The sequence below is a fragment of the Strix uralensis genome, chromosome 26, assembly GCF_047716275.1.
Source record: "Strix uralensis isolate ZFMK-TIS-50842 chromosome 26, bStrUra1, whole genome shotgun sequence".
Lineage (NCBI taxonomy): Eukaryota > Metazoa > Chordata > Aves > Strigiformes > Strigidae > Strix > Strix uralensis.
The window spans coordinates 3,728,206-3,741,464 of NC_133997.1; the positions used below are offsets into that span (position 1 = coordinate 3,728,206).

The following is a 13,259-nucleotide window of genomic DNA, read 5'->3' on the forward strand; positions in this document are numbered from 1 at the left end:
GAGGCGCACCCCTAGCACCCAGACACGGCCCTGCCATTCGGGCAGCCCTCCACCCCAGTCCCACAGTCGGACAACTCATCAGGAATGATACTGCGAGGGCTGGTAATGAAGATTTCCCCCATCCTGGAAGTGCCTTCCGTATGGCCGGGGGTCACCCAGCACCCTGCTCTGTCACCGGGGATCCCTCCAGATGGCCCGACCGCCTTCCACGGGCTCTGTGGCTCCTCCTGCCACACTGCCACCCCCAGGCTTACTGATTTTCTTTCTGACTGACTTGCTGTCTTCCTTACAGGCTCTGCACTTCCTTACAGACCGACCAAGACGCCCCATGGCTGCCTCGCAGACACGGCCCCACTGCCAGGCCCTGGGAAACGCTGCCGGGGACCGGCTGCTGCCCCTGTGGCAGCCTCCTTCACGTCACTCCCAGAGCCTTGGCCTCTGGCCGATGGTGGAAGTGATCTTACCCCTGTGCTCGGCACTGGGGAGGCCACCCCTTGATGACTGGGCTCAGTTTTGGGCCCCTCACTCCAAAAAGGCCATTGAATGACTCGAGCGTGTCCAGAGAAGGGCAACGGAGCTGGTGCAGGGTCTGGAGCACAGGTCTGATGGGGAGCGGCTGAGGGAACTGGGGGGGTTTAGTCTGGAGAAGAGGAGGCTGAGGGGAGACCTCATGGCCCTCTACAACTCCCTGAAAGGAGGGTGCAGAGAGCTGGGGATGAGTCTCTTGAACCAAGGAACAAGCGCCTGGACAAGAGGGAATGGCCTCAAGCTGTGCCAGGGCAGGGTCAGACTGGCTCTTAGGAAGTATTTCTTTCCAGAAGGGGTTGTTGGGCGTTGGAATGGGCTGCCCAGGGAGGTGGTGGAGTCCCCATCCCTGGAGCGGTTAAAGAGTAGGGTCGACATAGCGCTGAGGGACATGGTGTAGTTGGGAACTGTTCATGTTGGGTTGATGGTTGGACTGGATGATCTTCAAGGTCTTTTCCAACCTAGACAATTCTGTGATCCTGTTTGTGTGTCGTACCTACCTCTGTGCGCTCTACATTCCACAGCCGCAGGCCCTTGTCCTGCTGCAAGAGGCGCTGACCGCACGTACCCCCCATTCCACCACCTGCTCGTCCTTCGTCCCAGGGATCGCCCCGATGCCAGCCCTCACAGAGAGACATCCCCCTCGGCACACAGCCCCTCTTCCCGGCCCCGAATATCACGACTGAGAGGAAGGGCCACTACTGGCCCCAAGGCTAATCCAAAGCTCACGTGCCAGGGGCTATCGGGCCGGCGCCATCCCACTACGTAGGGCCAGGTCGAGGGAGGAGGAGGGACAGGGGCTCAGGAACGCTTCGCTGGCCCGGCTGCGGAGAGCTCGACTGCTGACCCCCCCCTCGATCCCACAAGCCTCATTAATTAAGTCACTTGCCCTAATAAGCCGCCGGGCAGCGCTCCCCGCATACCCGCGCTCCATCCTCCGCCCGCCCCACGCTCACGGCATCGCCGCCCTCGCGTCCCACCGCCCGTCTGTCCCGGGGACACACACACACACATCCCGCCACCGGGGCTGGCCACCCGCGGAGGGGACATCGGCGAAGGGGCCCAAAGCCCCGGCCGCCCCCTCCAGGCCCCGCGCACGCCCCGGTCCCCCGCGACACGCGCGGCGAAGGCGGCACCGCCCCGTCCCCGCCCCCGGTGGCGCGAGACGCTCCGGCGGTGACGTCGCGTGGCGCTACCGGGCGGCGGCCCCGCCCCTCCCCGCCCACCGCCGCGCCGGGACCCGCAGGCAGGTACCGGGGTACGGGGTGCGGGGGGGGGAGCGCACCGCGGAGCCGTCAGCGGGGCGCGGACACGCGAGACGCCCCGGTTCCGCCGCCAGCCCCTCCGCGGCGGCGCGGGGGGGAGCTTGGTGGGTCGCCTGCGTCTCCAAAACACGCTGACACCCCCCGCACCCCGCCACTTGCACCGGCGCTGCCCCCCCACAGCCCCGGCGGGGACGAGGGGCTTTCCGCGCCGGCACCGGGACCCCCGAGGAGCGCCGCTGGAACCGCCCCACGGCTCCCGAAACCGGGAGGGGGGCCCGAGGGTCATGGACCGCCGAGACGGCCACGGCCGCGGTCCCCGACCCGCCCCCCCCCCCCCCCGTACTGCCCGAAAAGGCGACTTTGCTCCCCAAAACCTCCATCCCGCCTGCCCCTGTCATACACCCCCTCTCCCACGGCGAGGGGACCCAGCAGCAGGGCAGCCCCCCGCTTCTGCGCCTTTGTCCGTGCTTCGTACCCAGCAACCAACCGAGGCGACCCCCACAGATGGCCAGCACCCCACCGCCCGCGCCCCGGTGGGTGCCCCACCCGCTGTTCTGCGCCGCTGGCCAGGGGACATCGTCAGCGCCCCTCACGTCGACCCTCTCTCTCTGCCCCGCAGGAGCCACCATGGATCTAGTCCTGGACGCCGCCGACCGGCACCTCCTCACGCCCTACGTGTACCCGGCCGGCTGGGGCGAGGCCGAGCCCTGCCGCCAGCTCCTCAGCCTCTTCGTCATCACCAACCTGGGGGCACTCGTCCTCTACCTGCTCTTCGGCACTCTCAGCTACTACTTCATCTTTGACCACGAACTCAAGAAACATCCCCAGTTCCTAGAGGTGGGTGTGCCGCGTCCCCACTATCTGACTCCCGTCTGCTCTCGCACCTCCAGGGGTGCTTTTCTCCCGCATACCTACCCCCGCCTTTTGCAAATCAACGGCTGCCCAACCACCAGCAGCAACCACCCCTCTCAACCTCCCGGTGCGGGGCCCTGGGTCATCCGTGACCAGAAGCGAGTCCCTCTTGCCCAGTGCCCAGCCCTGTCCCGAGCACGCCGCGCCCCACAGCTCCCGGTATGCCCCGTCCCCCTCACCCCTCTCTCCATCCCGCAGAACCAGGTGCGTCGGGAGATCGCCTACGCGCTGCGCTCCCTCCCCTGGATCAGCGTGCCCACCGTCGCCCTGTTCTTCGCCGAGGTGCGGGGCTACAGCAAGCTCTACGACAACATCGAGGACTCCCCGTATGGTGAGCCGCTCCCCGCCGCTCGGGTCGGCCCCCCCCGGGCAGGCGGTGCGCCCCCATTTCTCCCGCTGACGAGCCCCAAAAAATCCACCTGGGTACCTCCTGCCTTGAGCTGGTCCCATCTATTAGTCATAACCCCAAGTTCCCTTTAGGCAGACATGAGGTGTCCACCTGCCCTGGCTTGGGGACGGGGTGCAATGGCCCGCTCAACGTACGCCCCCTCCACAAAAGAAGGCCTTCGCCTCCCCGGGCGCAGCTCCTGACAAACTGGTGCCCAACTTGCTTTCCCTGAGTCACAGGAGACCATCCGACCCTCACGGCATGTCTCCTCGATGGGACGGACCCCGACGCAAAGGCCATCGTGCCCCCCTAGCCCCCACGGCACCCACGGGTGCTGCCCCTAACACCCCTGTTCCCCTAGGCTGGTCGGGTGTCTTCCTCAGCATGCTGTCCTTCCTCTTCTTCACCGACATGGGTATCTACTGGATACACCGCGCTCTCCACCACAAACTGCTCTATAAGGTACGAGACCGGACGGGGGGCTCGGGGTGAAAGCCCTCACCCCGCGCCGGGGTTGTGGCCAAGCTGTTCCTCCCAAGGAACACGTGTCCGGGAGGAGCAGCGGGCTCAGCCCAGTCGAACGAGGCCTTGCCTCAGTCCACAACATGGTGGGAGCCAAGAGCCCATTAGGGCACGCGTCCCCCTCCTTCCTTTCAGCCTCTGGGTGGCAAGTCAGTCCCTGGCTTGGGAATTGACGGTGCGTCCTCTCCCCGCAGCGCTTCCACAAGCCCCACCACCTCTGGAAGATTGCGACGCCCTTTGCCAGCCATGCCTTCCACCCTGTTGATGGCTTCATGCAGAGCCTGCCCTACCACATCTACCCCTTCCTCTTCCCTCTGCACAAAGTCACCTACTTGGGCCTCTACATCTTCGTCAACGTCTGGACCATCTCCATTCACGACGGCGACTACCGCGTCCCCCGCCTCCTGCGGCACGTCATCAACGGCTCAGCCCACCACACCGACCACCACTTGTACTTTGACTACAACTATGGGCAGTACTTCACCCTCTGGGACAAGATCGGCGGCTCCTACAAGAGCCCCACAGCCTTCGAGGGCCAAGGCCCCCACGACTACTTGCGCAAGCTCCGAGAGAAAGGCCTGGGGGTGCCCAGTGGCCCCCCAGCTGCCAAGACTGAGTAGACTTCCCCCAGCCCCTCTCCAGGATGAGATTCCTGGGCCGGATCTCTTCCTGTTCCTCCCTGGCCTCTTGAGACTACTTTCCCACGGACAAAGAGCCCCCGACGTGGGGCGGTTCTCGGCGAGCGCTCTGGCCCACCCCTGCTCCCAAAACAGCATTCTCCAGCCTCGCTCTGCTGCCCCTATCGCTCCCCTTCCCGCCTGCCTTTGGATCTCTGCTGTGGTCCCTACGCTGCTTTCATACCGTGCTGCTGCTTTACAAAATGAACAATAACGTGGCACAAATAGAACAATGATGTGGCTCGCGGCAGGGTCTCCGTCTGTCCGTGCTGCACACCTTTGATTCGCTGCCATGGAGCCCATCCGGACGAGTCGAGTCAAATCGAGTCGAGATGTTGACGACATTACATTTTTTTTCTGAGCTGTGTTTCGAAAAAAAAAAAGCCGCAAACGCCTACCTTTTGGAGACAGTGTGGGTCCGGCAAGGGCTCAGCCTCGAGATGCGGCGGGACTCCTTGGCGCTGGACGCGCTCTCCTCATTCCTCTCACCTGGGGACATCCCGTGGGGTGCTGATGGAACATCTGACAACGGCAGGCCTGTAGGACAAAGATGCACTTTGAGACCCGTGGGTCCCTTGAGCTCCCTGAGAATATTGAGGGGGGGAAGAGGAGGAACAGGCGCCCAGAGGTGAGGGGCAGGGGCTTCTCCTCGCTCGAGGGTTCGTGGCCGGCTCTCCCCCTTAACGCCTGGCGTGCTTCCTGCTGAAACCCCGTCGCCCTGCCTTTGGGTCTGACCTGTGTTCAATAAATCTCACTTGCCAACTTGGCTGCCGTTTGGTCCCTTCACCCTCGCTCCTGATGCTGTGCAAAGCCTGACAGGGTGCCCTCTCTCTCCCCTACAATCCCTACAAGAGGCTTACCCTGCACTGTTCCAGCAGCAAATATGCGCATTACCCCCTCCTCTCTCACTGAAACAGCAAAGGGGACGGGGGAAATATCACTGACTGCCAGCCCCTGAGACTTCTCCTCCCACGGGTCAGCTGCGAGAACTCAACCCCTTCATGCACAGGGGTATGGATGCCCAGACCCTCAGAGGCCCCGCCGACACCCCTGTCTCTTCCCGCCCTGCGTGGCTCAGAGGGGAACCATGTGGCACACAGCAGGTAACACGCTCGGTGCCGCTGTTCACGGTCAGAGTAGCTGGAGCTGCCTCCACTCCCCCCAACCTCCTTACGCGTAAGCGGTGCCGACGTTGCCCCGGGGACTCACCACGCCATTCCCGTTGGTCTGCGTCAGCAGCCTTGGCCCTCGCCCCCCTCTTCTCTCCTCATCCCCTACAGATATATCCAGACCCACAAAGCTGTGAGGATGGGCTGGAGCTTCACCAGGGGCTGTTCACACGTGGACAGTGTCAGGGTATATAGTGTGTTTCCCAGGTACGGTACAGCCAGGTCCCACGCCTGGTGAGCCCCCTCCGGGTTTATAGTGACACAAAACCCCTTAGACCGCAGGATTTTGCTGCTCAGGACACTGACAGAGTGACCCTCGGGGTACTACATGGCCCATCTGATTCCCATCCTTTTCTCCACTTCCCGGATCGTGCAGGTCAGTACCTTCCCCCAAAGGTCCCCCTGGACAACACTTCCCTTCTCAGGGAAACCGGTGCTTGGGCACGCAGCTGCGTCACCTGTACCAGGGGCAGAGGCCCCTGTTCCGTGGTGATGGACCCTCTGCTCCCTGCCCCATTTGATCCGTGCCCCAGGCAGGGTTTGGCTTGAGGCTGTGCCGTGTGGCACCCGACAAGTGCAAGGGACACTCATCCCACGAGGGGACACCGGCCAACTGGCCCAGGGGTCCCATTCTCCTGCCAGCACAGTGCCCCGCCTGGGCCGTGCTCTGCGTTCTCCTCCCCGTGACACCTCCTTCTCCCCCATGCCCGCAGGAACCCTGACCTCTGTTTGCTGATTAACTTGGAGCCTGGAAAACTGCCAAGGGTCAAGGCAAGGCCCAGAACAAACACGGCAACACCATCACTGACCTTTGTGACCCACCGTGCGTACCAGGGACCCTTGGGACGAGCCCTGGGCCGTCTCATCACCCCATCCCTCCGCCTGCACTGACCCTGGTGCGCGGCAATGGCCTCGCCAATGCCTGAACCCTAAAAAACCATTGAGTGTAAAAGCCTGGGTACCCCAAGAGCAGGTTGAGGCGCACGGGTGGCACTAGATGAGACACGCCAAACCACAAAATGCACACAGGACCAGCTCCGCCAGGCTTGGCACCACCCACAGGACAACACCTCGCCAGAGCAGGGCTCCTGCAAGCCCATCGGGGCTGTGTCGTGGCCACCAGCATGGGACACCATACGGGAGAGACACAATTCTGTATTTGGGACCTCGATGCTGCTGTTACCACAAGATGGAGGTGTTGCTCGTGGCACCCGGCGGCAGGAGCGGCGCCTGCGTGGACGGTTTGGGTGCACAAGGCAGCGTGCTGCTGCGCGACGTGCTGACGGCCTGCAATGACTTATCCCGGGCGGCTTCTTGAGGCTGCGATTTTATAGCCCCTTAGTGCCAGGCGTGCGGTAACGCCTTTGGAGTTTTGTCAAGAGAGGAAGGCTGGGGAGGGCACTGGGAAATAAATGACATTCGAGCGAGAGTGCTCTCTGTGTATGTGGCTCCTTGCACAAAGGTTGCCGGGACCGTTAGACCTGTCAGACAGCGGCACTGAAGGGCCCTTATGCTGCAATAATTACCCAGCCCGAGGAGCAAAACCTATCAACGTGATTCATAATAACCGGTCTAGTTGCGGGGCGGATCCACGAACGTCCCGGGGATCCCCGGTGAGTGGCTGCTGTAGCAAACGCCCCTTTTCACGCAGCCTCTTCTATACATAAAGCCACAGGTTGCGAGTTGCTGCAGTTTATGAGGATTAGGATGTACATTTCGGGAAGTCCTTAAACCCAAGAGAAAAGCCCCCAGTGCTTTGCACCAGCCCCTGTTAGTCGCAAACGCACATTGCAAAAAACCAGGGCTCCCTGGGCTCACGTTGGACCGCACAGCTCACCCCAGCGGGGGTCTCCTGGTACGACATACAGTAATTACATACAGTAATTAGCCACACAGTAATTTCTACATATACATAAATGAATATGCTGTGAACCCTCCAGAAGTACCTTCTGCTCCATTTGGCAGGCCTGCTGCCCTTCAGAATCGGATCGACCTTGGGGCTATCCTTCCCACGCGGCGCTACCTTCCTCTGAAGGTACCTGCAGCTGATGTTTTGGGAGACTGCTTTACTTTTGGAACTACAAAGAGGCCGATCTGCCTGGAAAACGGCTCCCTTGGAAGAGACAATGCAATTCCACGCCTCCCTCTCAAGTGTACCACTTTTACCTCGGGCTACGCACAGATTAATTATAAACCCCCACTCTCCCGCTGAGCATCCCCGGGACCTGCGTCAAGGCTTTCTTGCTACACAAGGGGAATTTGGGCCCTGGGTTTTGACTCAAGCCTATTTGCTTGGCATTCGAGCAGATATCAGGGACGTGCTCATGCAGGGAGCCCGGCGGCAATCCACACTGTCACGGTGCCGGGGAGTGAGAGCCACGCACAGGGGCTGAGACCTCCCCCTCCTGCCACTGGGGTGATGCCACTCCAAAATCCCCCCCTCCCAACTCTCGCCCGCTCCTCTTGCCAGGCCGGTGGCAGGCACAGAGCGGGAGGGACGTACTGCGGCTTCTCGAGCGCAACGCCCGGTGCAATGTGACCTTGCCGGGCTCGCGCTGCTGGCCCTGCCGTACTTTGCCCTAGTTTAGATGGGCTTTCTTCCCAGCGTGTCTTTCATTTGCCAGGCTGCGGGTGCCTACAGACAGGATGAAGCGACAAGCGGCTGCGGGTGACGCGATCGCCCTCGCTGCTGAGACCGTGCAGGGGAGCTGAGCCGCAGGGCTGGTACATGCATCCCTGGTTACCCTCTGCCATCCACATTACTCTTTTTCACTAATCTGGTTATCAAACCTGAGACACAGACCTTCCCGGTCACCCCCTCCCAAGTCCAGCCAACAAACCCCATCCCGAAGGCGGGGGTCTTCACCAAAGAATATTTACAGCCGCTGCACGGGGCACAGCTTCCCCCGCCTGCCAAATTGCAGCCCTTCTTAGACACGGATGGGGTGGAACCCAAACCTGAGAGAGCCCAACTAAGCCCAAAGCATCGACAGACATGGGTTTTGTCCCATCCCCTCTGTCATCCCGGTTAGATGGCACCTCTGTCCCTGCCCATGTTCGCTGCCCACTTGGCCTCTCTCCTTTCGCTCCTCGGCTGTCTCGGGGAACCGCTCGCCCTTGCAGAAATAACGAGAGGCTTTGCTGGAGCTCTGCGAGTGGCAAGATCCGAGAGCTGTAGGGAATGATTACTGCTCGGGATTTCGAGCCAGGGATTCCTGGCTTGAGAGTGCAGAGAGGGGAAAGGAAAGGATTAGTGACCTGCAGGGCTCAGCCCCACTGAGAGATTTGGCTCCTCTGGGAAAAAGGCTGCCAATTCTTCATGTCAAAGCTAGAAGACCCACAGATCATCGTCTAAGTGACTGCTCAGAGCGGTGTCTTGCAGAACTTCCCAACGGACGGGCACTGTGGCATGCAGACACCACTCGGCCATGCCAGGCTCCCCAACCACGCCGGACACTATCGCTCCTTGGGCTTCTGCTCTCGGCAGACGCTGGATCTTGAAAAAATAATACGTGACAGCCCGGATCAGGGCAGGAGGGCTCAGAGGTCCCATCCCCTGAGACCTTTGGTTCGAAGGCAGGTCCTGCGGAGACCAGATGCCTTCCTCTTTGAAAGCTCCCTGCATCCTACGACCTGCTTTCCCAGGAGCGACGTGCTCCGTCGCTTCCCAGATGAGCTGGAACAAAGGCAAATTGCCAGCCCTGCTCAGAGACCTGCGCGTTCGACACACACCTCGATTTGCTCACTCCAGGAGTGAGCCGCACGTGTGGCCCTTCTTCCCACGGCAGCAGCGGGCTCTTGCCCCCAGCACCCCTGCACGCTGAGCTCTCTGCTGCGTTGGGCCTGAGATTGGGCTCCAGCAGCGTGTTGGACTGTTTTACTCCCCGACTCAACTCCAGTGACATGCAATGTCTCCTTTAAACAACTCTATCTGCTCTCTCGCTGAGGCTCTGCGGGGGGGATGGCTGTTCCAGCCCTAGGGTCTCCAGAGCCCTCCGGGACTTCTAGGGCTGTGCTGGGGAAAGGCAAAGGGGAGAGGGGAAGGAAAACCGAGGGGCTGGGGGCTCCTCTCCTTGCTCTCGGAGTTCATGGCATTTGCTGATGATGAAATCCAGATGGACCTTAAAATAAACTCTGCTCTGTTCCCCCTCCCCTTTACGACAGGAGACGGGTTCTTTTTTCAAGAAACAAAAAGTACCTTGGCAAAGGAAACGTGTGTTTCCCTCCACAAAGAAAGAGCTATTCATCTGTTAGCATTTACCAGCCCTAGGTTCAGCCGAGAGGTCCTTGCTCCCGCGCTCTCCCTTATGCCCACCACACCGACCTGGCAGGAGGGAGGGAGTCCCGCAGGGGGGACGGGGACCCTTCCTGGCTCTGTGCACGAGCGGACGGTCGCGTTGCTCAGAGCACCCTGCGAGAAGCGTGAAACGGAGGCCAGGAGGAGGACAGTGAACCCCCCGCGCCTCGATTTCCTCCATTTAGAAACTGCTACAAAGCTGCTTCCTCATTTCTTACTATTTCTCATTCTGTTCTCCCTCTGTTCCTTATTTTGGGGGGGATTTGGTGGGGCAGAGCGGATCACTTCACGGTCAGTGGAACGTGGCAGTCCTTTCAGAAAATGCCTCTGTGGCCTTTTTGGGTCCCTCTCACCTGCCTGCCACGTCTGTCCCAGAGAGCAATCGGCTAGAGAGATTCCTGCACAATAAAACTCCCTTATTGACTCTGCCCTTACCCACAGTGACCTCCGGGCCTCAGGAGGGACATTACACCAAGTCGAGACTGCTAAAAGCTTTATTAGGAGGGCTTGTAATTGTATTGACTGGATAATTGAAATACACTAACTAGGTTTCTAGGTGAAAGCACCTCAGGGAAAGTTCTGGACAACGTTTGTGCTATTAAAGCAAGTGAAATAAGGGGGAGCGAGACTGCCTTGGGGCTGTCCATGGGATTTATAAACTCCCATTCCTTTGCTGATGGGTCACATCCATTTTCTTTGAAGATTTCCCGACAATGTTAGAAATGGCAGAACAACGTATGGCACACGAGGCGGAAGAGACGCAACCCATTAGTCTGCTCTCAGGGCCTCTGAGACAAAAGAGGCTAGAAAGCAGGTAAGGCCTTTTCTTAGCAGCAAGACTATGCCTGGAAAAACACCTCTGGCTTACAGAGACAAGCCGGGGCCAAGCAACAGGCACAGCTCAACTCTCCCATCATCTCCCACGGTCACCCCTGGCTTCTTAGAGGGAGCTGCGGATGAGCAGGACACAACCCCTGGGACACGGCACTGCCCAGCACCAAAAAAGGCTGCACATGACAAAGATTTCCTTCGGAACGGCCGCACGAGCCCCAGGCAGGGATGGGGCAAGCTGCTTTCTGGAAGGGAGGCACGAGATGTTCCTCTCGTGGCTGCGGCAGCACTGGGGAAATCCCTACAACCGGGAGACCAGCGCTTTGGCCTGCCCCGATAAAGTGGGGTTGCGGCCACTAGCAGCGGTTCTGCACCCTCCTCGCATAACCACAGCCCATCTCTGCCACGCTGGTGAGTTGTGGGGACCGCACGGTGAGTGTTTTATGGGGGAGCACACAGCTAGAGAACCTGACCCTGGGTGGAAAGAGCCGCTCCACTGGCACAGCTCAAACCCGCCTGCCGGGCACCACGGGTGGGAGAGGTGGCAGGAGGGCCCGGAGGGACCTGGGGGTCCTCTGGCTTCCTGCTCCCCCCTGCAGCTCGGGTGAGACAGCGCTGACCTTCGCAGCTCTGCCTGGAAGGAAGATGGTGGAAACTGGGGTGGAGAGCTCTGAGGGCTGCCAGAACTGTACCAGGAGGAAGTTTGTCACCATAATGTATGAAATCATTCGCTCCTTTTCCTCGGTCCTCTTGACATCCATCCACACCTTCATCTTCCCATCCAGGGACAGCCGCAGCTCCTCACTGCACCCACCCCACCCTCTCAGCAACAAGGACCCGAGCCCACATTACTGCCCGCCGAGCCGTCCCGCCAGCAGGTCCCTCGCTAGCCTCTCCTCCTCACAGCCCGGCGGGGAGCCCAACCTCGCAGCACGTATGACCGATCACCGGGAAAACTGCTCACCCAAAACAGCCCCCCGGCACCGTGCTTGATAAAAACTAGATGTGAAACATGACTGTTGACCCACAGGATAATCTCCCCAGTGCATATAGACTGCACAGACCTCATAAATCTTCGCTTACAGGAAACAGCTCTCTACCAGCTGCTGTTTTTTCCCATTAAATATAAGATGTAGCGAGGAGCCTCAAACCGATGCACAGAAAACCATCGCTGCCCCAGTCGTGTGACTGCATGAGGCTGGTAGATGTTTAAAACCAATGAGGGGTTCCTGGGGATGGCTCCGCAGCAGTAACTGCCCGAACTACCAGAGATACTGGTAAAAACTGACTTGGAGAAAGAAGAGGGACCGGGCACATGTGCTGCAAGCGGGACCTCCAGGAACGGACACGAGCAGCAGAGAGCTTCCAGGAGGTTGGAAAGGGTTCAAAATGGCAAGTCAAGCAGATTCCACACTCCTCACGGTCAGTGGTGGGATTAAAGTGGCCAGAAGAGCTACAGTGCCAGGACAACCACCCCTCCTGTCTATCCCTGCTCACCTGGAGCAAGACATTTGATCAACACGTTCAGTACACCAGGGGAAGGTGATGGTCATAGGGAGCACGAACCCTTTTTCCCCCAATAGGCCCCTCAGGTCCTGATGCAGAAGGGCCCCGTGCTCCCAGCCCAGGCTCTGCAGGGAGCGGGGACGTGCTCAGTGGCACCGATGCGGGTCCGGGGCATCCCTGTCACAACAGGGTCCCCGTGCATGAGGCCCACAGTTACCCCACGCATGCACAACAGCCTCTGCCTAGGACACGTGGGCATCTGCAGTTTTGGCATCTGTTTTCAAACATCCCCAAACCAGTAGACAAATGGCAAAAGCAGCAGATCACCGGTGCGAGCTGCAGCAACAGAGGCGAGTCGGGCTTTTGTTTGGCAACTGGCAATTTCCAGCGCCGTCCTTCCCGACACCCAGACCATGCTCGGCCTGCCTGATGCTCCAGGGGTCCCCACGGGCCCCCTCACATTAACCACCCCCTACACAGCCACGGGTGACATCAGTGGGGACCAGGCCTGGAGCACTATTAAACCTGTACGCTTGCACGGGCAGTCACAGAATCACAGAGTGGTTTGGGTTGGAAGGGACCTTAAAGATGGTCCGGGTGCACCCCCCTGCCCCAGGCAGGGACACCTTCCAGCAGCACAGGTTGTTCGGGGCCCCGTCCCACGCCGCTGCCCACCCATACCGGGGTGCTTTGGGCACACACTGCCGGGGTGCGCACGGGAGGGGGAGTGCAGCTCGGTTTGTTTTTTTTTTTTTTTTTTTGGGGGGGGGGAGTGGCAGGAAATCCTCACCCATCCCCCACCGCTGCACCGCTTTTATTTGATTTCATTTCATTTAGTTTCATTCCACCGGACTTTATTTCTTGTCGTTTCGTTGCCCTCCATCCTCTAACTTCCCTCCCGTTCCATTTCACGGGGATCCCCAGCATCCTCCGGAGGGCTCCGCCGCCCGCCTTCGGGGAGGGGGGCCCCGGGCATCCCCCGAGGCGAGCGGGCGGCGGGGGCGGGATGCGGGCGCGGGGAGGCGCGGAGCGGCGCGGGGAGGCGCGGAGCGGCGCGGCTGCCCATTGCACATTCTCTCCGGGCGGCGGCGCGGCGCTCCGCTCCGCTCCGCTCCCCTCCGCACCCCTCCGCTCCGCTCGGCCCGGCCCGGCCCCGGCGGCACGAAC

General features: G+C 60.5%; 1 protein-coding gene across 3 annotated transcripts; it reads left to right on the plus strand.

Annotated features, from left to right (window-relative positions):
* Positions 1-1,659: 1,659 nt before the first annotated feature.
* On the plus strand, positions 1,660-5,055 carry SC5D (sterol-C5-desaturase). Of its 3 annotated transcripts, none has more exons than XM_074851075.1 (5): positions 1,660-1,771; positions 2,410-2,627; positions 2,901-3,033; positions 3,452-3,552; positions 3,807-5,055. In XM_074851075.1, exons 2-5 carry the CDS (start codon positions 2,418-2,420, stop codon positions 4,230-4,232), a joined length of 870 nt encoding a protein of 289 aa, XP_074707176.1. In that variant the 5' UTR covers positions 1,660-1,771; positions 2,410-2,417; the 3' UTR covers positions 4,233-5,055. The 3 variants fall into 3 exon arrangements, with proteins under 3 accessions (XP_074707176.1, XP_074707177.1, XP_074707178.1); XM_074851076.1 differs by having other exon boundaries at positions 1,755-1,775; XM_074851077.1 differs by having other exon boundaries at positions 1,767-1,783.
* Positions 5,056-13,259: the final 8,204 nt, after the last annotated feature.